We start from the raw sequence: 26,148 nt of genomic DNA on the forward strand, positions 1-26,148 counted from the left end.
TGAAACTATTATTTTCCTATGAAAAATTTGCATAAGCATAATTCCTGAATTTTTTTAAACACCTGATTAAAATAATTTATTGACACCACATAGTGTTATTTGGAGAGTTCTGGTCTGTCTCCCAACTGGGAGACCAGCATTAATAATGACACTTAGAAAGTAGTAGAATATAGATCTTAAAGAGTTCAGGTTTGGGGTCAAACAGACCTGGTTTGAATTCTGGCTCTGCAGTTTACTCACCAGACTTTGAATGAGGCATTTAACCCCTCCAACTCTTAGTTTCCCCATCTGTAAAATGGTGATAGGAATTTCTAACTTGCAGTGTCCTTTTGAAGATTAAATGTGATAATGTATTTACAGCCCCTGGTACAACGTAAGCAATAGAAAGCATACAACAAATTTAAAGTAATATTGTATTAGTAATCTGTCCTTCACTTCTTTATTGTATTACAAGGACTCAGTTTAAAGTAATTTACCCCTAAATGTACTGATTCTCAATACCGTTATCCCTAAGACTGATCATATGCATAAATGGCATCATGTGATTCTGTGGACATAGTTAAAATACAGGAAGGGTACCTTGAGTTCCATAATTAACTTCTGTGTAGGAAGGTTTTCTAGTGTTGTGCTTATACTGTGTCCTATAGGAAGCTTTGTTCTAAAATTGTTTACATGTATGTGATGAAACCAGCCTTCACTGCTCCATGCCTGCACAGAGGACTGAGCCTTCTGGCTCAAGGTTCAGTACAAATTACTGAAGGCCAAACATCATGGCAAAGTCATTGACATAACATTTTAGAAGCCATCCAAAGTTGAATTAAAACATCTTCTCAGGCAATAATCTTCTCGTAGATCTAATGAGAGGTTTGAGATATTGCTACCTAGGACAGTAAGGAACACAGATTCTTAGTCCTTGATATCTATTCTACGGCTTCTGCAGAAGGAATAATTGCTGCTTATGTTTTATGTGAATGGATATGCCAAGATGTAGTAGTGTATAGGCTTTTGACATGTACATCCTGTAAATGTGTAGTTTTCACATTTTCCATGCGTGGAATCTTGTAACGATTAATTTTTAAATAACTATACAATCACTTAAGATAAAAGGGGCCCAAAAGAAAAACCCTCATAGCCAAGATTAGTTTAGATTCTCATTAAGTATTACACCCAGGTATTTGTTAAACCACTTTCCCATAAATAAAGTTCCTTCATATAACTTTTCAAGATTTCCCAAATTACGAATATGTTCATCCACTGGATATTTATTCCGAAGCCTTGTATTTTCTGGCTAACAAATGGTTCAATCAGGGTTTTCAAACCATTTTCTTACATGAAGAATAACCATGTTTTAGGTATGTCTGTTCCACTATTGATTTTTGCTATATTCTGTTGCATTTATCAAGAAAAGAGTTCAGCAAAATGTCATCCTTCTTCAGTAGCTCATCAGATGTGGACTCTGTGTGGACCAAAGAAAAATATCAGTATGGATTCCAGCCTCAATGCTTTTCCCAAACTCAAGAGAATAATAAAGTCATGCGGAATGCATTACCATTTGTGATAGCACAAAATGGTTTTCAATGAAATATGATTTTTACATATGTATTTAAATTTCTAAGTTATTAGTAAATCAGAAGCATTTCTTACAAAGCAAACAAAATACACATCCCCTCTATGTTAATAATGTAATTTTTTTTTTCTTTTTGGTCTTTCGCAGTGGGTTTAAATAGTTATGGGAACTGTCTTCAGAAAAATTTACTTGGCTAAAGTTAAAATTTCCTTATTTCATGCACATTGTCCTACATACAAATGGGTACATCCCATTGAATAAGTCCTTACTCTCTGTTCCTTGAGGGTACATTTTACAGAAAACATTCTTGCAGACCCATCAGGGTGCCCTTATACCAAAAATCAGGTATCTTATGTGTCTGAATTTTATAGCTTACAATACAAATGGCATAATGTTACCATCTGTGCTTAAAATGTTTAAAAACATCTCGTATTTTTCTACCATATGTTTTCTTACACACTTTATTCCAAGTCAAGTACAAGCTACATGAAGTCAAGATATGTAACTTACTCATCTTTTTAATCCTCATGGGACCTCACATCTTATATTGAATAAAGTGGGTGTTTGAGAAATATTTGGTAAGTTAATCAATTTCATAGCAATATATTTGGGACTTAATGATAGCACCTAAAACTATTTATCCCAAAGGGCAAGTAACTACATTTCCAGTACACAAAATCACATATATAAATAATCCATCTTTTTAATACAACAACTTATATATCTTTGTATGTTGCAGTATGTTATTTTAGATCTCAGGAAATGATAGCATAACAATGATTTATTTTGAAAACTTGGCTAAAATTCTCTAGCACATAGCATTATTTTGAGTATTGAGATGAAATTCTGAATAATGTTCTCAACTTTTTAAATTACATTGGGATTTTGATGGGGCTTTTTAAAAAATTTTTAAATTACTTTGGATACGATTAGAATATTTAGTTTTCCATGTTTTATTCTACAACTACAGTTTTTTTCATGTGTTCAACCCTTTCATCTCCTACAATAAAATTTTCTTATTTATTTATTTAGGAACTGAATGTTTATTGTCTAGGTTTTCCCAAAGTATTTTATGTTTTTGTTTCGGTTGTGGGTGGACTTTTTGTTTTTAGTTTTCTAAATAATAACTGCCAAATCTAGAAAACTACTAGTTTTTGTAGTACTATTTTCCAAAAATTGGTGCCTGAAGTTCTTTTTTCCCTTACCTTGTCATTTTATATCACTGTTGAAAAAATACTGCCTTATCCTTGTCTACCCCTTTACACGCTCTTTAACTGACTTATCCGTTCTAATGTCTTATATTATAACCAATTGGGGTCTTTTGTTTATATATATATATTGATTTTAAAATAAAATATATTCATATATAACATAGTTTCAATTCCTGAATATATTTTCAGTTAAAACATTTGTTATCAAATACATCATAAATTATTATAATTCATAAGAAAATATAAACCACCAGTTATGCATTCTAGTATACCCTAGATACTAATTCTTCAGAATAATGATGGGCTTACAGTGTAAGCTGTTAGAATGCCTTAGGTAAGGTGTCTTATAATCACATGGGTTTTTTTTGTATAATAACTAAATTCCTTTTTTAGAGTCCAAAATGGTTTTGCTTTACATAGAATTTTGCTTTACTGAGAATAATGTTTCCCATTATCCATTGAATTATGAGAACTGTAAACCCTTCATATGTATTATCTCTTAGGTACTCACAGCATTATTTCAGTTTTATGGAGAGGTCAGAGTCTTATCTACTGCGTGTCATAGAAGTAATCAATAGATATTTGTGGAATTCACCAAGGTAAATAGCATGGTTAAAATAACCTACCAACAACAGAAACAAAAAAAGGAGTGTATGACTAGACATCTTATTTTGCTCTATTTTCAGTAGATGATTCTGTCCATTGAAAAAGTAATAACTAATTATGAGGCATATCTTATAATATACTCAATATCCTAAAATGGTTGAGTGCTACTATATAATAGTTCTGTGCTAAACATTTTATTTGCATTTGTTCATTAAATCCTTTCCACCAACCTATGAGGAAGATAGTATAACTATACTTGCTTCAAGATGAGGAAATGAGCAGAGAGAGAGTTAAGTAACCCTGAATTCTTAGCGCAAAGTTGATTTATATCCATTTACAACAAATATTGCCTCTACATATATGGCGAATTGATGTCACTTCTGTGCGTCCATAAGAATCACAAGATAATAATGGACCTGTATCTCCAAACCTAACCTGTATAATGGGAAGTAGAAAGAAAAGTTGACCTTTCTACTGCCTGGCTCTTACCCTTCAAGTCAGACCGTGCCCTGTGACTGTGATCAGAAATATGAACGATCGGTACTAATTGTACTTTCTTGACGTTACACCATCAGAGAAGCCATGGGGATTTCTCTAAAATTGCCCTAAGGCAGTTTTTAACAACATATATATTTTTGAAGCTTTACTAAACTGTATCTACAGGAACCATGTGTGTGCAGAGTCTACAATCCAGAGAGTGTTGTGGTTTAGAGGCATTCCTGCTTCTGATTGTTTTTGATCACGTGCCCTACTTTAATTTCACCAAAATGTTGGTTGGTTTCAATGAGGATATTTTCTGTGGGAATTCCGGTCTTGAGACTATGTTCCTTATCCTCAGATGATCTTCTGCTTGAGTTGATCTTCTAGGGTGATTCTATGCATTTGAGGAAGTGGTTACCAAGGTCTGAAGGCCGTGGGCATCTGAGAGACAGCAGTAGCCAGCGACGTTTTCCTGAGGTTGTCGCTATGTCTACTACAGTAGACACTGCAGTCTGGCATCTGTATAAATCTCTTAGTTATAACAGCTATGTTTTCTTATCAAGAGGTTGCCTTTACCTGTCTTTGTGCTTCCTACAGTGGGTTCTGTTTTAGTAAATAATCTAATGTCAGCTTTCTGATTCTCTTTTCTCCACCACAACAAAAAATGCTATAAATATAAGTTTATTCCAAATACTGAGTTGGACACAGGGAAGTTTGTTAGGAGCCAAATCTGTTTTGGGGTTAACTGATCATGTGCCTGGTTTGATTTTACTGAGCACTTCTTGTGTGCACAGCATAGTGCTAGGTACTTGGAGGCACAAAGATAAAGGAGGAAGAGCTTTTGCCTTCTAGGATCTCACAATTCAAAAGGAACTGAAGTTATAACTGAGTGGCCGTGTGAGAACGTGCGATGGAGGAAATGCTGGAATGTGCTGTAAAGGGCACAGTGAGAAACATGCCCATGCAGAGACGGTCAAATGATAAAATGTTATTTGAATGTAATCTTAATTCTCATTATAAACCACTAAAATTGAATAGAATTTCTTCATTACGGTGTAGGCAGTAAAGAAAGAAATTAGAGGACTGCCACGGATTCCTTCTAACTCTATAAATTTAGAAAATAAACTTGAATAAATATATTAATGTAACTTTCAAATGTCCCTCTAATCAGAGTCATGTGAATCATCAACAACATTTCTCAAACTTGTTATGTTTATTTCAGACACTGGGTGGAGTCATGGAAATTTTTTAGGAGCCAAATCTGTTATTTTCCATCCTAAAAGGAAAAGAAGCATTGCAGATCTACAATGGTGATTTTAACCACTTTTATTTTAGTGAAACTTAAATGTGTACAAATATAAAATATGCATAAACTTCTTATCCTTACAGCTTTTATAAGCTATAAAACCAAAAGAAATATAAATTACGTAAAAACTAAAAAAATAACATTTGAATTAATGATATCATGAGAAGGTTTTGTTTTTCAGAAGCCAGATCACCGATGTTGAGACGAGTGTCAGTGGAAAGATACATTTATGCTTTTGGTTTCACTTGTTATGACTCGATTCTTTTGATTTTGCATCTAATGGTATATCGTGCATCTGTGGCATTATTGTGGTCATCACTTTTCTTTCTTAACAAATAGCTTATTTTTATCTATGTGAAGAACCAGTTCATTTAATGGTGCACCCCCAAGTACAATACTGAAGAAAAATATACCATTAAACATACCCTGTGATGATTCTACCGCCACTTTTCTACTTCTAAACTGTATTAAAACTTTTTTTCTTAGAATAAACCATAACATCTTTTTTGCTTTATTTAGCATAAATGCACAATTCACTTCTTAAGTCCATTTATTTTGTTTTCTCTTTAGCCTATGGCAAGTTATACATACATTACCTTGTCTCACTTCATCATGACCATTTAATTTGCAAATTAATACTTCCAAAGAAAAGTTTTGTCTTTTTAAATGGTGAAAGAATTGCATGTGAGGAGCAGACAGGGACTGTTATCATATTTAATATCAAGGCCCTGCTCATCAACACCCTGAAAGTTCACCTCTGATCACTTGGCAACAAGTGTTTTGTAAATGCAAACATGGGAGGTGAAGTCAGTGATGCTGAGTCATGAATGTCATCTAGATTGTCCAAAATAGCTTACCTCATGTTAGCAGTTTTGATCATCAAAGTGAAAACACAGCATTTTTAAATTCTCCCAGAACTCAAGATTATGTCTGTAGATTTCTAGTAGGCAATGACGCCAGTTTAAGAAATACTGGCCTGGGGCTTCCCTGGTGGCGCAGTGGTTGAGAGTCTGCCTGCCGATGCAGGGGACACGGGTTCGTGCCCCGGTCCGGGAAGATCCCACATCCCGCGGAGCGGCTGGGCCCATGAACCATGGTCTCTGAGCCTGCGCGTCCGGAGCCTGCGCGTCCAGAGCCTGTGCTCCGCAACGGGAGAAGCCACAACAGTGAGAGGCCCGTGTACCGCAAAAAAAAAAAACAAAGAAAAGAAAAGAAATACCAGCCTGTAGAATATTGGGCAAGGACCTGATAACCGAGGAGTAGTTCCCGTTTTTTCCCCTTCAGGACAGATTGGTGACATTTCTGAGGATAGCTACTGACTTCTTTTTCTTCCTCAGCCTTGATCTGCTTTCTTGACAGTCAATAAACCAATGCCTTCTTTGTTTCTATGTGGAATAACTTTATGAAGGACTTATTAGAAGAAAAGTGGGTATAAGGCCTAAACAGAGCTCAGTTAAGTGAATGGAATAATTTAAATATTTTCATGTCATACTGGAATTGCCCATGGACTGTCTGTCTTCCACTGCACCATGAACTCTTTGAGAAGGGGCTGTGTCTTAAACCCAGTTGGATTCCCAGTATGGGGTACCATGCCCAGCACACAGTAGGCACTCAGAAAATGTTTGCTGAATGAACGCATATTAATATAATAAAGTCCTTAGTGGTGTGATGTACATCAGATAACATGCTCCAGTGTCTTGTTCTGGAAGCACATGACCCATCACTTGCCATTGTGATAAATTAGCTGGGCCCATAGAGAACTAGTCTCAGCCTGCCTCTGGTATGTTCTGGCCCAAAGAATCAGACCAGTTGCCTTCACTGCCTCATTAGGTAATATCTGGAAAATGATGAAAAGTTTCCCAATTGGCATGTTTACTCTGGTGTCTTTCCCTTTCCTTCCCTCACCCTGTCATCCTTCTGACTCAGGAAGCTATGATCTGTTCCTTATTCACAGGCTATCACAGGATACATACAGGCCATAGTCCGGAGCATGCTATCTTTTTCCTCACTCAACCCCTTCTGTGTGGTTCCAGTTAAAGGAGTGGAGGAGAGTGCTCAGCCCATTTCTTTTCTCGTTGTGTTCGGTTTGCCTCGTTCATTGTGGTGATAGACTAAGGAGATAAACTGTGTATTTACTGGAGGCAGCTTTTGATTCTTCAAGATCAAAGCATATTGTTACTGACCCTTATAAGAGTACTTCTTTGGTCAAGTTCATTTTTTTCTCCAAGATAACTTTTCTCTAATTTAGCTTTCTTTAAACTAACTTTTACATCTCTTATCAAAAAACCATTTACCAGATAATGGGCCTTGGTTTCTGTCATGTGCTTCAGACATATGATTGTAGCACTCGAGGAAAAATGTTCTGCTTGATTTGAGACTTCAGACTGAAATAACCTTAAGCAGAGAGGAGAGGCTGGACTTTCTCTTCTGAGTAGTTTCTTTATATATATGTCTGCCGTTCATCTATATGTATAGCTATATCTGTATCTATATTGCCAGTAGCAAGCTACTATATATAGCATATATAATATATAATATAGCTATAACTTAAAATTTCATAATATAAAATTAGATCATATAAAAATTATATAAAACATGTAATATTGCTACTGGTAATAAAGGACCAAAAAGAAAAGTTGGTAATATCAAAGATTAGGTGCATCATATGCTAACAGGTTATGTAAAATGGATCTAGGCAGAAGAAGCCTAGGACTAAACTCTGTTTATCATTCCCAGTAAGCTGTGTGGCTAAGAGCATATCAGTTGACTTTTCTGTACATGAGGGAATTTTTCATCTCAACAATTAAACCTTGCCTTTCACCTCATTACTTTCAAGCCTGCATGCAATTGAATTAGAATTTGAAATTTGGGAATATAAAATTCATTAGAGCTTTGTGTAAATATCAAATAGGAAAACAAGATGCTCTGTGGAAAAGAACTAAATCTAAATAAATACTTACATCAGAGATTGATATTTTATTTCATAGTATACAGGAATCAGAATATATTGTCTTTAGCACTTAGAGTAAAATTGTATACTTGTGTCGGCCCCTATGTTCCTATCAAATGTAATGCTTTCAGTACCATAGTTTATGTTCTTATTTTTTGTCCTCATCTTATCAAAATTGATATGGTGTGCTTTGAAATGGCATGATGTAAATGAGGGGAAGCAACCAGGAAACATTTTACTGAATTTATATTCATACAAAGAATTGAAACTAGCAAAACGATGACTTATCAAACAAACAAAAACTTGTGTTATTACATATAACTATGATAAAATAATGGTCCAGATAACTCACATCGTTGTGTTTGATATGTGTATGTATATGTACGTTTGCACAAGTATACGCACAATCTATTTCACCAACTGTAGTAACTGAAAATGGTTTAGGTTTCAGTTATTTGAGAGGGCCATATGCTTTTATATTGAATATATAATTTATAGGTACTACCTGCTTCCAAGTAGGAATGTACTCGTTACACATAATGTAGAGGTATATCCTCAGGAAAATAAATGAACATCCCTACACACTCCCTTTTTGGAATAAGAGAGAGTCAGCCTCAATGGTCCAGACTGTTGCTTAGATTCAAGCCCACAACAAGGCTTTTAACTCAAAGCAGAAACTGAGTTTTATTGGTTGGATGGTGCTGCTACCCACAGTAGTATTTAGGCAGCAAAAGATGAAAGCGATAAAATCATTTTTTTGGCAGTGTTAGGACTGGGTGATGTTCATGCTCGCGAGGTCCTCCTTGAAGGCAAGGACCACGTTTTTCTTGGATGTGTATTCCTAGGGCACAGTAGCTGCCATATAATAGCCCCCCAAAAAATGTTGTGACCATTGTTTAAAAAAAAAATGGTGCCTAAAGTACTGAGTTATGTCCCAAAAGTCTACTACACATATTTGAGCTGTTTCTTTGCTTGAATAGGGAGAAGATCCAATTTATCCGAACTGAAGGGACCCCAGGATTGGTGCGTCTTTCAAGTGATGCCGACCTTGTTATGTTGCTGAGGTACGTAACCGCTTCTTGAAGTGGGAAGTCTCCTATCGTCAGGCATCGTGGAGCATTTTAGAAAATAACGTGCCAATATTGGCAGCCTATATTCTTAAAGACTCGTGGAATACTCATGTTGAAGGTATAAGATGCTGATTTAGTGATAATTCATTTCAGATTTCATTTCTTATCACTGGAATCAGTTTGATTTTGTTCTCACCCTGCTGGCAAAGGAGGTGGTACTGGAGAATGGAAAGTCTGTAGAGGCTGATGAGTAGAATGTCCCATCACAGAATGGAGCAGGAGGTTATACCTGGCTTGCCTCATCAGAGTAGAAGAGAGGTTGTATTTATATTTTCGTCCAAAATTTTTTTCTCGAAAGGTGTTTTGTCCCTGTTTGCTGATTTGACGTTATCTATTTACTTTATGGTTTTGAGAATTTAAGGTGGGAAATCAGATAAGAAAGTTGAAATTTGGTCACTGGTGCTCACTGCCAACTTGATAGACCTTCCTAATACTGACCAATTATATTTTCTTTTCTGATGGTTAGGTGAGCTTTAGTTTTAAACTTCAGAGTAGCTTAGAATGGCAAGTTTTCATGAGACTTTTTCATTTTTGATATTATCTCTCAAATGTAGGAGATCAGAGTAAAATAATGCTTTGCCGTACCTAGTGACTGGGGCACCTACTACTATAACCTCCATAGGCTTAAAGGGAAGTCATGCTTGGCCATATCAGCAATGTTTTATTTATCTCAAAGTGTTAATAGTCTCATTCATATTATTCATGATAATCTTAACTCTAACCATTTCTACTGCATGCTCGATAGTTGCCATATTTGTAAAACTAAAGCCAAAAAGTTATTTTCTTTTACTCTGTGGTTGGAGCATAATTCAAAGGGATATAATCACTTTCCATAGGTATTTCACTTCATTTTATCCTGAACAAGATGTATTGGTGGTTGGGCATCACTTCTCAGCCCAGGTGGTGACCCTCAACTTGTTGTGTTCTGGCAGTTCTGAAAGCAGGATGTAGCATGCTAGATACTCATGAAGACTCTTGGGCAATTAATATGGAGTATGATGTTTCTACCATAGTTTGGTTGTTGATAAAGTAGTAACATTTATTACAAAATTCTGGCTGGGATAGGACTCTTTTGATTCATTCTAGAAGTCTGTGTTTTTTTATTTAAAGAGTTCTACTTTTGGAATTAGTAAAAACAAAAATGATTGCAAAACAGAAATCATGATTATTGTTCACCTGTCCTTAGTTAAATAATCCTTAGATGGTATAGTCCTAAATATTTTGAGTTACAGTATAGTTTATAATATTTGTACATTGTTAAACACCACAGTTGGCATGAATTTCTATATGTTATGTGGTTGAATTTTAAAATATTTGAAAACTGATTTATATATAAAGAGCAAGGCTACATTTTTGCCCTTTTGGGAAAATAAGCATGTTTTCTGAAGTTGAGCCTTTGGAGAAGTGTGAGAAATTTACTTACATATAGTAGCTTTATAATTATTACATACAAATGGCAAATGATGTTATTTAATTCTAGACTATTACTTCATTTGGATGAGCAAATAGTTGTATGCTGTGACACAATATATTACATGTGCGTGCTTCATAAATAATATTTAATGATTATTGAAACATTTTGGGATATTCTCAGCTCTATATTTTTTATTTTACTTTGGAGTTTGAGTCATTTGAATCAGTAACTATAAACTCAGGCAGTGGACTTGTTGGATATGTAGATGGAGTCTCTGCTTCTGTTTTTATACTTTGTCTATTTCTTTCTTTTTTGTATTTAAAAATATTTATTTTCTTGGATGAATTTTGTAGTATGTGAATTACATTTTAATAAAAATATTTTTATTAAAGTATAATTGATTTACAATGCTATATTTATTTTAGGTGTACAACATAATGATTCAGTGTTTTTATAGATTATACTCCACTTAAAGTTATTACAAAAATACTGGCTATATTTCCTGTGCTGTACATTATATCCTTATATCTTATTTAATTTTTACCTATATACATTGTCTATTTCTTAAAAAGGAAAGTCACTCCTGGTACAAATGGACTTGAATATCATCAGCAAGTTGCAATGTAGAAATGATATAGCTCTAGGAAATTATTCATTTTTAAATAAACCCATGTAAGGTTATTTTCCAATATAGCTATTACAAAACTCAAGAACTTTAAAATAACTTTGTTGTATTTGTTATTCTATTTCATGTATTCTGTCACTAACTCAACTAATGTAAGGAGTGTGCCTTTAACAGAGCTTATATAGGAAATGATTGATAAATTTGGCTACATTAGGATTCTTAATTTTATGTAATGAAAGACACCACATATAAAGGCATAAAGAAGGCAACAAACTAGAAGAATATATTCACAACACATAAAACAAAGATATCATGAATACATAAAGCATGCCTTTAAATCAATTTGAAAGAAAATAACCCAAAAGAAAAATGGATAAAGAATATAAAAAAGGGGCTTCCCTGGTGGCACAGTGGTTGAGAGTCCGCTTGCCGATGCAGGGGACACGGGTTCGTGCCCCAGTCCGGGAGGATCCCACATGCTGCGGAGCGGCTGCGCCTGTGAGCCATGGCCGCTGAGCCTGCGCGTCCGGAGCCTGTTGCTCCGCAACGGGAGAGGCCACAACAGTGAGAGGCCCGCGTATCGAAAAAAAAAAAAAAAAAAAAAAAAGAATATAAAAAGGGGCTTCCCTGGTGGCGCAGTGGTTAAGAATCCGCCTGCCAATGCAGGGGACATGGGTTCGAGCCCTGGTCAAGGAAGATCCCACATGACGCGGAGCAACTAAGCCCATGCGCCACAACTACTGAGCCTGCTCTCTAGAGCCTCTGAGCCACAACTGCTGAGCCCACGCGCCACAACTACTGAAGTGCACGTGCCTAGAGCCTGTGCTCCGCAACAAGAGAAGCGACCGCAATGAGAAGCCTGCGCACCGCCACGAAGAGTAGCCCCCGCTCACCGCAACTAGAGAAAGCCCGCATGCAGCAACAAAGACCCAACGCAGCCAAAAATAAAAATAAATAAAGAAATTAAAGAAAAAAAGAATATAAAAAGGCATTTCAAAGGAATTGAAGCATGAATAGCCAATAAACTCATGGAAAGATGCTAGTAATCATAAAATGCAATTTCAAATAATGAGATACTATTTCATACTATTAAATTTGAAAAAATCAAAAAGTCTGGTAATACCAAGTGAGAAGTAGGAACTCCATGTTTTCTGGACTCAATGGATTGCAATTTCTACAACCTCTTTGGGGGACAATTTGACAATATCTTGTACAGTTAAAGAGACATATACACTATGAGTGAGCAGCGCTGCTTTTAGCTATCATGGAGCTCAATATCAGAAGAACAAACAATTCAATTAAAAATTGGGCAGAAGATCTAAATAGACATTTCACCAAAGAAGACATACAGATGGCCAAGAGGCATATGAAAAGATGCTCAGCATCACTAATTATTAGAGAAATACAAATCAGAACTACAATGAGCTATCACCTCACACCAGTCAGAATGGCCATTATCAAAAAATCTACAAACAATAAATGCTGGCGAGGGTGTGGTGAAAAAGGAACCCTCCTGCACTGTTGGTGGGAATGTAAATTGATACAGCCACTATGGAGATTCCTTAAAAAACTAAAAATAGCACTAACATATGACCCAGCAATCCCACTACTGGGCATATACCCTGAGAAAACCATAATTCAAAAAGAGTCATGTACCACAGTGTTCATTGCAGCACTGTTTACAATAGCCAGGACATGGAACCAACTTAAATGTCCATCGACAGGTGAATGGATAAAGAAGATATGGCACATGTGTACAATGGAATATTACTCAGCCATAAAAGGAAACGAAACTGAGTTATTTGCAGTGAGGTGTATGGACATAGAGTCTGTCATACAGAGTGAAATAAGTCAGAAGGAGAAAAACAAATGCTGTATGCTTATATATATATATATATATATATATATATATATATATATATATGGAATCAAAAAAAAAAAGAAAGGTACTGGTGAACCTAGTGGCAGGGCAGGAATAAAGACATAGACATAGAGAATGGACTTAAGGACACGGTAAGGGAGGGGGAAGCTGGGGCAAAGTGAGAATAGCATCAACATCTACCAAATGTAAAACAGTTAACTAGTGGGAAGCAGCAACATAGCACAGGGAGATCAGCTCAGTGCTTTGCGATGACATAGAGACGTGGGATTAGGAGGGTGGGAGGGAGGCTCAAGAGGGAGGGGATATGGGGATATATGTATGCATATGACTGATTCACTTTGTTGTACAACAGAAACTAACAGTATTGTGAAGCAATTATACTCCAATAAAGATCTATTAAAAAAAAAGACATACACACTATGACTGAGCAACTCTGCTTTTAGATATATACCATATTTACACTAAGAAACTGTATTACATGTATACAAGGTGATACATACAGGATATCCATTGCACCATTATTGATAAAAAGCATACAGTTGGGGAAAAAGTCAATATTTGTCAAGAAAGGTATGGATAAATAAACTAATACATTAATAGAATGGAATACTACATAGCAGGTAAAAGTAGTAAATTAGACCCTTATATATCAACACAGACAGATACCAGCAATATATTGTTGAATAAAAAATGTTCAGTAATTCAGTATACTTATAAAGTATTTAATTTTTTAGCAGCGCATAAGGCAAAACTGTATATTGTTCGTCTGTACATATGTTGCAAAATATCAGACTATGGAAGGATATGTTAAAGTCATGATAGAGGCACTCAAAAGGGACTTCATATACATAACATGCATACACACGGATATATAGATACATCTATATATAGATATATAGACATCTCTAAGTATGCATGTGTGTTTGAAGCAAAAGTAATAGGGTTAACATGTACTAATCCTGGATGATATGTATTGAGTGTTTTTATGTTATTCGCTATCTCTCCTATATTAAATTTTTCAAGTAAAAAAATTTCGATAAGAACGATTTCTGCATACTGGTTGTATTTAAAGGAAGTAAGTGTCATGGAGCAAAGGACACAGGTATGGATGTTTGAGGAGAGGGTGCTAATTCCTACTTTTCAATTAATTTAGCTATGAATTTCTAGACCTTTATGGTATCAACTGTTTATATGGCATTTTCCCTTAGCAATCAACTTAAAATTCACATTATTTCAATGGTTATTGATTTATTGAGAAAGAGAATTGACTGTTTCAGGGCTTAATTTGGTATTACAAATACAATTACTTATTGCTTCTGTTTCTAAATCTTTTGACTTTTATAGTTTAAAAGTGGAAATATGGCTTAAAAAACTATGGTGTCTAAAAATGTTTTTGTGATAGTGGTTTATAGTGGTTTAGCAGACGTGTGCAGGTGAATGAAGAACCAGAGAAAGAATTATCAGGTTGTTATTGCATTGCTATAACCCAGCGTCCCTCAGCCTTAAAAGTATTGACATTTTGGGCTGGATATGTCTTTGTTGCAAGGAGCTACTCTGTGCATTGAAGATGTTTATCAGCATCCTGGCCTCTACCCATTAGATGCCGAAAGCACCTCCTCTCCCAGTTACGACAACCAAAAACATCCTCAGACATTGTACGATGTCCCCATAGAGTGTGGGGAAGGGCAAAATAGCCTCAGTGGAAAACCAGTGCTATAACCCTGAGGAGTTCTTTCCTTAAATCTTCGCAAGACTAAACTGTTGGCACTTTTTCTCAATGTTTTTTGAAAACAAGTAGCAGGTTTCTAGATGTGACCAAATTTGAGGGAAAGCTACTTCTACTCTTAATTTAAAAAACACAAGTACTCTTACTTATATTGTTGATTCTATTTGTCAAGTGTTTGTATATTTGATAATCAGTAGTACATTTCTTTATCATAACAGTTAATGAAAAGTCTAGGATTCCAAGATCTCAGATCCCTGGTTACTATCTTTTAGGAGAGTATTAGAAACAGAAATTTCAGTATGGAGGAGAAAGAAGACACTAGGTTGAATAACATCAAAATCCTCACATCTGAAAAACATTATAAAGCCAGACTAAATGAGGAAGCTTATTATTTAGCAGTTGTAATTATTTAAGAGGTGTTTTGTTTTATTTTGCTTTTAATTCTGCAAAGAAATCCCGAGCTCTTTGAAGGCTGAGACCATGTTGTATGTGCCTTGGAATGAAGGTATGAACATACTTTGTGTATTTACTATGGGTCTTCCATAAACATTGTCTCTTGTGTTTGACTCATATTCCTAGACGTAAAAATCCAGGCTATTTTCAGATGAACGTGCAAACTCAAACTCATTTAAAGTAACAAAATAGAGGGGCTTCCCTGGTGGCGCAGTGGTTGAGAATCTGCCTGCCAATGCAGGGGGCGCAGGTTCGTGCCCCGGTCCGAGAAGATCCCACATGCCGCGGAGCGGCTGGGCCCGTGGGCCATGGCCGCTGGGCCTGCGGGTCCGGAGCCTGTGCTCCGCAACGGGAGAGGCCACAACAGTGAGAGGCCCGCATACCGCAAAAAAAAAAAAAAAAAAAAAGTAACAAAATAGAGATCATGCTGTCCAAAGTTGGTAGGAAAACAGGCAAATAACCACAGGTTTCACAAAAGATGCAAGAGCCAACTGTTTTTGTCCCACTAATTACCTGCAGGAGAAGGGGGACAGGTGCTTTCTTTAGGACGTGAAATGGACCTCAGATGGAATTGGTCAGAGCGAGAGATCGACTTACTCATTGCGGAAACAAGGCATTTACCCACCTCTTTGGCTAAAGTATGCATTTTATTTCTTGTCTTTCCCCAGTTTATTTGAAGAAGAGATAATGTCATATGTGCCTCCACATGCCTTACTCCATCCCAGCTACTGTCAGTCCCCACGTGGCTCTCCTGTGTCCTCTCCCCAGAACTCACCAGGTGAGTCCACCGGCTGCATGCAGTTTCTCTGAGGAGTGAGCCCTGAAGTCACATGTTCTGTCTTCATAAAGGACAGTAAGGGAACACTTTGGGTACATCTGTACTGTTAGCACAGGTACATATTCTGTGGTGCTTCCTGTCTCTTAAAACTGGCTTGTTTCCATGGGGATTTATTTTGACAGGAAAATAATGACATTCCAAAATAGGAATGAAATAGTATGAAATACTCAGATGTAGAATTTACTTTTCATTATGTTATGTAGTGCCTAATATATCTTGGAAAATATTAGGGCACAAAATGCTATGTTAGCTTTTTGGATTTAAAAAGTTCTAGTTAGGAGATTGATTCAATGAATAATAAAGAGAAATCTCTATTTTCAAGAAATATTATAGAATTAGAATTAGTGAGTTTAATGGTCTTGGATAATTTTTTTCCCTTCAGTAGTTACTAACTGCATTAGATAGGAAGACCAGAGATACATGGGCAGGTAGAACATGCTGATAGATGAAATTAACTAAAAATTTTAAGTTTAAATTCTTTTTGAAAGGGGTATGGTGTGAATGGAGGAATGAATGGATGAATGAATAAATAGTAGATAATGCAGCTTAGCAAATGAGTTATTTTTTAAGGAAAGTAGTCATGATGTTGACAGAACATCAGCTCTATTTATCCTTATTATAAGCCATATATAGTTCACACTGTAGCAGTTATCAGAATTTAAAACTATTTTAATAGAAATCCAAACTCCGTATGTGTCACTAAAAGCTGCTCTGTGTTCTCTGATATATAACACCTGTTTCATATATTGGTCTCATAGTGAAGCTACAGCCTAACTGAATACTGCAAACAGAAAAAGGTCTATTAATTTGTTCATTTAATAGAGATTTATTGAGCATCCAGCTATGATCCAAGCCCTGAATTAGACCCTGGTTCTACAAAGATGAATAATACAGTCTCTGCCTTTGAAAATTCACGGTGGGGCAGTAAGTCAACAAGTGACTCCAAAAGCTCTGTGTTTAGTCCTATAATGAAGAAATGTGTGGGAACAATTCTTCATTCAAGATGGGGGTGGGGTGTTTGGGGAAAGGTATAAAGGGAAGTCTTGAAGAATGATGAATAGGATTTTACCAGGTGGACCAAAGGAACGAGGACATTCTAAGGAGCAGCATGAGCTAAGCCACAGAAGCATGAAAGTAGTTTAGGACAAATTAATAGATACAAGTAAAGGCAAGTTCTCAAAGCGCAGGTTGGAAAGATAAGCTAGAGTTGGTTGGCCACTGAAGTGTTACTTTGTACTCCATGTGGAGCCACTGAAAATTTACCAACAGGAATATCCTGTTTTATAAAGTTCAGTTTGGTGGCCATGTGGAGGATGTATTAGAAGACGAGAGACTGAAGTTAGAGAAACCATCTGGGAGGCTGTTGCATTAACCCAGGTGACATGATAAGGGCTGGAGTAACAGTGATAGAGAAAAGGGAGTTAATTCAAAGGCTATGTTGGATGTAGAGATTCTAGAACTTTAAGTCCAAGTAGGGAAGAGTCAAGGCAAATTCTAAGGTTCTCACCACATAGACTGCTAGACAGATGGTAACACCATCTACCAAGAAAGGAAAAAGGGTTAGACTGGAGGGGAGAGGTGAAAGGCTGGTTTGAGGCATGTTTTGTTGAAGGATCTTTGGGCCATCCAACTGGAGATGGAAACCCAAAGACAACTGGAAACAGAGTCTTGGAGCTCAGGGGAGGTTAGCAGCTAGGAATACAGGTGTGCTGGCAGCAGTTGAAGCCCATTGGGTAGACAGAGGAAGTAGGGAGGACAGGTCAGTGAAAAGAAGAGAAAATAGGGGATGGTGACATGAGCAGCTCCAATATTTAAGGGAGGGGCTGAGGGTGCAAGTGAAAGTGAGAGAGCCAATGGATTTTGGAAGAGAATTAGGAAAGTCTTTTCGGGGAAGCCATGTTTCAAGAAGGAAGGAGTGGCCAACAGGGCCAGGTGTTCAAAGGAGTCAAGAAGGATGAGGCCTGAGAAGAGGCCATTAGATTTGAAAATCATGAAGTTATATGTGGCCTTTGCCAAAGCAGTTTCTATGAATTAATAGGTCATGAACTGGAATGTTACCAGTTACAGGATGCTAGAAGATGTAAAGTAGAAAACAGGCATGAAAAATACTCTCTTCATGAAATATGGAAGTGAAGCAGAATAAGGCAGTACTTAGAAGGAGAAGAGGAATTAAGGAAGGGATTTTAGGATGGGGAAGTTGAGCATGTGTGTGCGGAGGTCAGATAATGTGGGTGGAAGGAAAGTGGTTTGCTGAATGGCGCGAAGACGCAGCGGTCAGCACAGCACAGGCCCGTGGGAAGGCAGGACACTGGAGGCAAAGCACAGGTCAACTTTGGAACAAAGTAGGGACACTTATTTTGATGATACAGGATGAAAAGAAAATAAGTATATGGCTCTATGGGTAAGTGTAAAGGTGTAGGGGAAAAATTAATGGAATTCACAGCTGGCCTCGGTCATTTACCAACTGTGTGTGACCTTGGGCAGTTTACTTCCTTTCCTGAATTTGAATTTCTTGCTCCTTAAAATGGGAATGATAGTAATCACCTCCCATGGTTATTTGGAGGAGAATGCCTCACCTGGTACCTAAAACATGTCAAGCATCCAATAAATGTTAGTTTATCCCTTTTTCTCTCTTTCTGGAAATCTGAGAAGTCTAATTTGTCAATATTTGAACTACTAATAACTGATATATATAAATCTATATCATGTTTGCAGAACTGACTGCCTAGATATTTAATCATTCTGACTGGCCTTAATCTTAGCTAGAACCTACGAGGGGGTTTAAATGGGTTGTCCCTTCACCTCATGCTTTATGGCTAAAGGAATGAAGCTCTGTGGAGTATTGCTCATCCCAGTCAAAGCTCTCTTTTCCAGACCTTTTCTGTGGCCCCTCCTCCTAGAGAAAAAGTAGCTCACCGGATTCTTTCCCTTCTGAGCCCTGCAAAGGCATGTGCTCTCGATGACAGGCTGGACTTGAGACTCTGTGAACATTCTAAATGGTGACTAAGTTTCTTCTTTTCATGTAGCATCACAAATGTACATAAGTAACCCATGGTGGTAATAAATGCATTCTGGAAGCAGATTGAGAGTTAAACGTTTTCCAAAGACATGTCTAACCCAAATATATTTAAATTGCTAGCAGTGTTTGTGGTGGTTTTAATTTTCAGGAAGAATCATCTCCATATTTTTGGCCTACTCTATTTCAGTGGACTTTATTTGATCTTGAAATCGGGATGTACTGCCTGATATCAATGGAAGTAACTATAACTAATTCCACATGAAACAAGGGCAGGACTAGCCTTATTTACCCTGTGGAGGGATCTTCTGTTTCTTTGAGTAAAATAACCTCTTCTACCAGTACTCCTAAAGTTCTTATGAAAACACTTCTAACAGATTTTTTCAAGTTGTCTGATCCTCCTTCTTGTGACTAGAATTTCATCCCTTTTAGTGGTATGGGAATAATATTGGAAAAATTACGACAATCATAAATTTTAATGATCTTCTTTCAGAACACCCAGGAACCTGCTAAACTTTCCATACTTTTCCCCATTCCAAGCCCATTTACATGCCTTTTCAAGTGCAGGAGAGAGAGGGGCTTTGGAAACTTGGACTCGCTGCTTTTTGCAGCTGTTAGAGTGCTCACCTAAAATTTGTCAAAATTTTGGAATGTGAAGGCTTGTTTTTCTAGGACCATTATAATGCCAGTCCCAACCTTAGCTATGCCAGAAGGAAAAGATCTTTCCAATTACCATATGGTTTATTATGCCAAATATGGGATCCAGAATTTTATTTAAGGACTTTTTGTAGCTGTACATTTCTAGGAATTGAAATGCAAGAACACCTAATTTATCTAATATTGTTGGAGACGTGCTTACTTATGTGAGTTTTCCACGTGACCAAAGCTGTGACATTAGACATCTGAGAATTTGTTTAACCCACCATTTGCTGAGACTCTTTCATAAATACATTATACTTCTCCCTGCTTCCCTAGACACAGTGCCTTGAGGATATTTCACGGTTCGGGGGGATCAGCATACAGAGCTGTTATAACTTGACTAGAACTGGACACTCTGGAAGCCAGTAGAGCAACAGATCACACTCAAGAGAAGTAAAACAGACGAGAGAGCACTGAAGAGCTGTGTGGGTCTTTACCGAAGGCTGTCTTCAGGGCAGTTACTTCTCTCAACACACAGTGCACCTCCTTAAGGACTTTCTTTTCCCCTCTCTTCCTCCAGAGTCTTAGTATCCCAGCTGCTGCTTATCTCATCGGCTCTTTTCACAAATATTCTCTCTTCCTTCCCCTCCCCTCCCCTCCCCCTTCCTTTCCTCCTCACTTTCTCTCCCCCTCCATCTCTCCCTCCCTCTCTCCCTCCCTTTCTCTCTCTCTCAGCGTCTCTCTCTCCCTCTTCTCCCTTCCTCCTTCTTTGACTTCCTCCCACCCTCCCTTCTCCCTCTTCCATCCCTCCCCTTTTCCACAGTCTCTGAAGCAGCTTTATACTTGTTGTTAGAAAAAGTGTTCTATCCCTTCTCTTTGCTAAGCCCCACAGGGATGATCTAGGAACCAAACAGTACAAATGAAGGATGCTCTCTGGGTAGGTGGGGATGGGGGAGTTATGATTCCAGAGACTGGAGGAAAACCAAATACTATCTGTCACAATATACAGGTATTTTTATTTTTGTGTTTTTTGTTGCTGTTACTCTCCCTTGCTTCCCACCCCTAACGCTCTCAGAAGATGCCTGTCACTGGCATGCCCTCCAGCTTTCCCCTTTTAATAAATTGCTTTTAATTTGCCAACATTTGAAAAATCAGTTTATCAAATAAATAAATGGTAGGTAAATGGAAGCATCAACAAGGTCAAAACAATGACCTGAGGGCCTTTTATTACTCTTAGAGAATAAAGCAAAAATGCCAGGACTTCCTTGCTTGTGCTTTGTGCCAGCTATTTTTTGAGGTTTTGTTTGTTTGGTTGGTTGGTTGGTTTTTTTCTTAATTTCCATTGTTGATCTATGTTCCATAAGGTAGAGTTTTCCAGAAATTATTATAATGCTTGATAATTTGTTCTCATTCACTAACAGGGAATTATTGTTTTAAAAATGTCATAGAGGGCTTCCCTGGTGGCGCAGTGGTTGAGAGTCTGCCTGCCGATGCAGGGGACACAGGTTCATGCCCCGGTCTGGGAAGATCCCACATGCCGCGGAGCGGCTGCGCCCGTGAGCCATGGCCGCTGAGCCTGCTGCTCCGCAACGGGAGAGGCCACAACAGTGAGAGGCCCGCGTACCGCAAAAAAAAAAAAAAAAAAAGTCATAGAGTTTATCTGTTTTAGAAAGTGAACAGAAAAGAAATTCTCTTCTGAGCCATCCCAGTACATAGGCCTGGAACCATGCTGAATTAGGCTGAGCTTCATCCCCCTCCATTGCAGACCAAGAGCAAGTCATCAGAGCATTCTGGGTTCTGGGTGGCACACCCAGCATCAAAAAAGACCCAGACTTCTTAGCTGTTTGATGCCAAGGTTTTTCTAGTATCACCTAGAAAAGAAATCCTTTGCCTGGTAGAATTCTTTAGTTTGTATGTGATTGTGCAGTTTTTTAACAGTATGTGGAAATAGTGTAACACTATATGGAAGTACTTTAGGCCTGCCTAGCAATGATTTTTAAAAAGTCTAATATCTGTTACTGAAATTTTTTCCCATAAATAATTAACATAATACTGACTATCCATAAAACCAGCCTTTCATTTGATCACTTCCTATATGTAACGTTGACCTTTTCGTATCTGACTTCCTTTCTTAAGACCATAAAGACTATGCCATTACTCTCTCTATAAGAGAATTATATTCTAGAACTTCACTTACAGTTATGGTTCTTAGTTCTGTGAGCTCAGTCTCCAAGATAATGTTTTATTTCCAAAGTGGAAGTAATGTTGTTTCTGCCCTGGATTTTCTTGGCAGTTGCACCTGACTTGCATTAAGAATTTGACAAGGGCCAACAGCATAATTTATTGTAATTTTTAAATCATGATGTAATGTGTAAATGATTTTTTCATCATAGAACTATTGGCAAAAGAATTTTTGCATTTAACAGTTTCTGTCTCCAGAGCCTCCATAATTGAATTCCTTTACCTAGAGCTTAAAAGGAGTCAGAGCTAATTTTTATTAAGTGTCTGTATTGATATTGATGGAATGCGTTATGGCATTTGCCACATCCTTTTAAGCATCTCAAATTATATAGCAATAGTATATGTGCTGTTTTTCAAAAGTAATCAACTCTTCAAGAATCGGGTTTCTTTTGAGTCCTGAAAGATTTTCGGTCTTTTGTTCCTGTTTTTCCTCTTCCCTATCAATGATCGCGCTCTTGAAAGCTGATTCATTATGGCTGCTTTCTGAGCTGTCTGGGTTTAGTAGTCTGCAGTTACTCAGACTGCAGCAGCAAAAGCTTTATTCTACCACTCTAACTGGACTTGTGCTGCATGGCTCTGTCCCTCAGCCATCCAAGAGAGGAGCCCAGAGTCCATGCAGATCATGGTCCTTCATGTTGCAAATGATACCTTTCAAATACATGAGAAGTATTCCCCCTGTGTTGGTCCCTGGATGATGCCCAGGTGTTTCATTGGTTACCTTTGACCTTCTTGTGGGAGATAATGGTTCTCAGACTTGGCTGCACGTTGGAATCATCTGGAGAGCTGCATGACACACTAATGTCTGGGTGTCACCCCCACCGATTCTGATGTCATATGTCCTGGCTGTGGCCTGAACATTGGGATTTTTAAAAGCTCCCTAAGTGATTCTAATGTGCGGTCAAGATTGAGAACCACTGCCTAGGAGTCTTCTGCATCCCAGACCTTTTAAGGTCCAGTTTATTTGTTTCATTTATGGCAATAGCTCTTAGCTCTTTGGGTAAAAGATTCATAACTGTGCCAACAGAACTCTGGACATATTATTCATCAATAGCCCATTTTATTAAATTCCATTCCCCGACCTCAGTACATTTCCCCATGTGTTTAGTATTCACAACTATGCAGATAATAGCAATAACAGCTAACGTTTACATGGGGCTGCTCATGCAGCCGGCACTGCGCGAAGTGCCATACCACACATACACTAACTCATTTAGTCCACAAGTGTGGCCCGGATCTCTCACTGGAACTCCAGTACTATATTTTCAAGTGTCCGCAAGGTATATCCACCTGAACAGCTGTCCTCTCCAGCTTAGTATGTAGAAAGCCTCATATGCTCCTGTCCACCAGCATCATTTCCCATGCTGCTTTAGCATCAGACAGACCTGGCTCAGATCCTAAATCTACTATTCACTGTCATATGACTTCAGTTTCCTTAGTTACAAAGTGGTGATGACAGTAATAATACTAATGCCTGCTTCTTAGACTTGTGAGGATTTCCCAAGATCCTCTCTGTAAAGTGAATGGTCCTTAATGCATAGCAGACACAACAAATGACAGCTATTGTTATTGTTTAAAAAGCTTTATATTGGGCTTCCCTGGTGGCGCAGAAGTGGCACGCTCACACTTCTCAGCTAGGTCTTTAAAAATTCTTCTCATAATTTCATACCAAACTTCTGACCAATTTAATTTCCTACTTACGTCCTAGCACTCCCCCTCTGCTCTAGGTTAGTGGGGTCTCCTCCGTGTCTTCTGAACATGCAGGCAATGCTTATTCCAGCTCTTGCTGCCCTGCCCCAGTATAGACTATAGTTCTCCCATGTTTATAAGGCCTGGTTCCAATAACATCTCCTCCCTGAAGTCTTTTCCATTTTGATCTCTGCTTATCCTCATTTACTGTTACTTTTCTATAACACTGATCTCAGATGCATCCTCACTGAGTGGCGGTGGCACAGTGGAGAGCACGTGCTTCACCTAATGGGGCAGCTGCCCTCTGTAGCCCCAGGGAAATGCAAGCCAGTTGTTGCAGGAGTTCCCAACTGACTTTCACGAGAAATCAGGACTTTTTTTTTCTACTTGAAATCTCCTCATTCTTAAATGTTGGCAGTTAATTTAAAATCTTTAGAACATTGTGTGGCAAACAAAATCTATAGGGCTGGGTATAGCCCCAGGGCTATCGTTTTGTTCCTTCTGCTTTAGAGTTTGTATACCATCTAGTTTAAGACTTAAATATTCTCTAGTTGTTTGATATGTTCTATTTCTGTCTTCCCAACCAAGATATCCACTCCAGCAACCCGACCTTATCCATTCTGAGCATCTGTTGCTGAACCTAACACAGTATTAGCAAAAAATACTCATCACTTAGTCGATTCATGCATAAAGATATATTTAAGGATCTTACATGGTATGTAATGCACAAGACATCACAATTTTTGTTTTCTGGTTTCTTTTATTGTTTTGTGAAATATGCCTTGGAAATACCCAGTGTTTTTGTCATGGCGCCGATGCCCATATTCATCATCAGTTTTGTATCCCCGCTCGTTGGTTAGTCACAGTGTGACACAAAACCAGGTTTTTCTATGGAAAGAGGAACAAACCATGTTGCTTTTATATTTTATTAATGATGCTTGCCGTGGAATGACATGTAATGACATGACATCTTTAGATAATCTGTAGATAATTACAGTACTTGGCATGTATTAAGAATGCAACAAATCACAGTATTTTTATTCTGCATAACCAGGAGACATGTGCCTTCTGCAATTATGGCTGAATTCTGTTTTCAAATCAAGATTATTCTACCCTGAGGTATGAAATATAATGTTGTAGGTTTTTCATCAAGTATGGAAACTCACTGTTCTTGCTTTGCATACCACATACTTTCACACTATAACTTCCTGTCTATTTGCTGTGATATCATCTCAGCCGCAAGCAAAGATATTCCACCCTGAACAGTTACCATTAGACATGAGTAACTGTTTGACTCATATTGATTTGGACTGAAAAGAGGAACATATTTGACTAACACATGGGCACCATTGTAACTCTTCAAACAGGATTTGAAGGCCACAAAGAAGACATCTTAAGATCCTGGTTAAGCTCTGTGATAGCCTTCGACTTGGAGAGGTGAAAAGTGCAGGGACCTAAAAGTATTGCCTCCTTTTACTTGTTAACTGTGGTCTCAGCCCCATGGTAATATTTTTCATGGTGATGTGATGAACATAAGGACATCGCACAAATCCACACCCTTGTCTCTTCGTGCTTTGTTGTAGGTACTCAGCGTGCCAATGCCCGTGCTCCAGCCCCTTACAAGCGAGACTTTGAAGCCAAACTAAGAAACTTTTACAGGAAGTTAGAGACTAAAGGATATGGACAAGGCCCAGGGAAATTAAAGTAAGTCAAAATAATACAAACCCCAGGATTTGTAGATGGTGAAAAGATGGGATGCAATTTGGAATGTAGGAAATGGATTGATTAGGGATGACCAGCCTTCGTTTTAGTCGGCATAATTATTTGGGCATGTGTAAATTACAGGATCATCTAAAACATAGTTCTTGAATTAAGCACAATTAAACTTACGGTTTTAAAACAGACAGGAAAGAGATGACCATGTTTCACATAAAAATAAGGCAAAATTAAAAGCTGATTTATTTTGTTCTCCTGAAAAGTACCTCTTGGTTGACTTATATCGCATATTCATTAGATATAAGGCTGTCACAGTGTCTTCTATTGCACGTCACTGTCTCCTGGGCTGACCTGAGTGTAGGACTACTGCTCAGCTCTGTTGCCTTCTGTGAAGTAAGCTTAACTTGTCCAACGGAATATGTCATGAATGTTGTTTCTGCTTGTCTTTATCCACCTCCCTTTAAATGGGGAAATTGAAACATCATCCTGTTGTTTGGCCTAGAATTATCTGAACTTCCTACTTACCCATACTCCCTTCAGCCCCACCTCCACCCCTGTCCCATGTCCCCACTAGAGATCACTATGCCACTTGAGAGAGGACAGAGGAGGGAGGGTCTGACTGCAGAAGCGTCGGGACCTGGGTGTGTGAGAGAATTGCCCAG

The 26,148-nt window shown here is 37.8% G+C and overlaps 1 protein-coding gene across 3 annotated transcripts in view; it reads left to right on the top strand.

Moving 5' to 3' along the window:
- Nucleotides 1-26,148, top strand: part of HECW2 (HECT, C2 and WW domain containing E3 ubiquitin protein ligase 2) — a 422,655-nt gene that overhangs the window by 354,767 nt on the left and 41,740 nt on the right. For all 3 annotated transcript variants that reach the window (XM_029225749.1, XM_029225748.1, XM_029225750.1), the window contains 3 exons: nucleotides 9,101-9,184; nucleotides 16,019-16,128; nucleotides 25,354-25,474. In XM_029225749.1, coding sequence (XP_029081582.1) covers nucleotides 9,101-9,184; nucleotides 16,019-16,128; nucleotides 25,354-25,474 — 315 coding nt within the window. The remainder of the gene's footprint in view (nucleotides 1-9,100; nucleotides 9,185-16,018; nucleotides 16,129-25,353; nucleotides 25,475-26,148) is intronic.

The sequence above is a fragment of the Monodon monoceros genome, unplaced genomic scaffold (genome assembly GCF_005190385.1).
Source record: "Monodon monoceros isolate NGI ecotype Baffin Bay Population unplaced genomic scaffold, NGI_Narwhal_1 Super_Scaffold_16, whole genome shotgun sequence".
Classification (NCBI taxonomy): Eukaryota; Metazoa; Chordata; class Mammalia; order Artiodactyla; family Monodontidae; genus Monodon; species Monodon monoceros.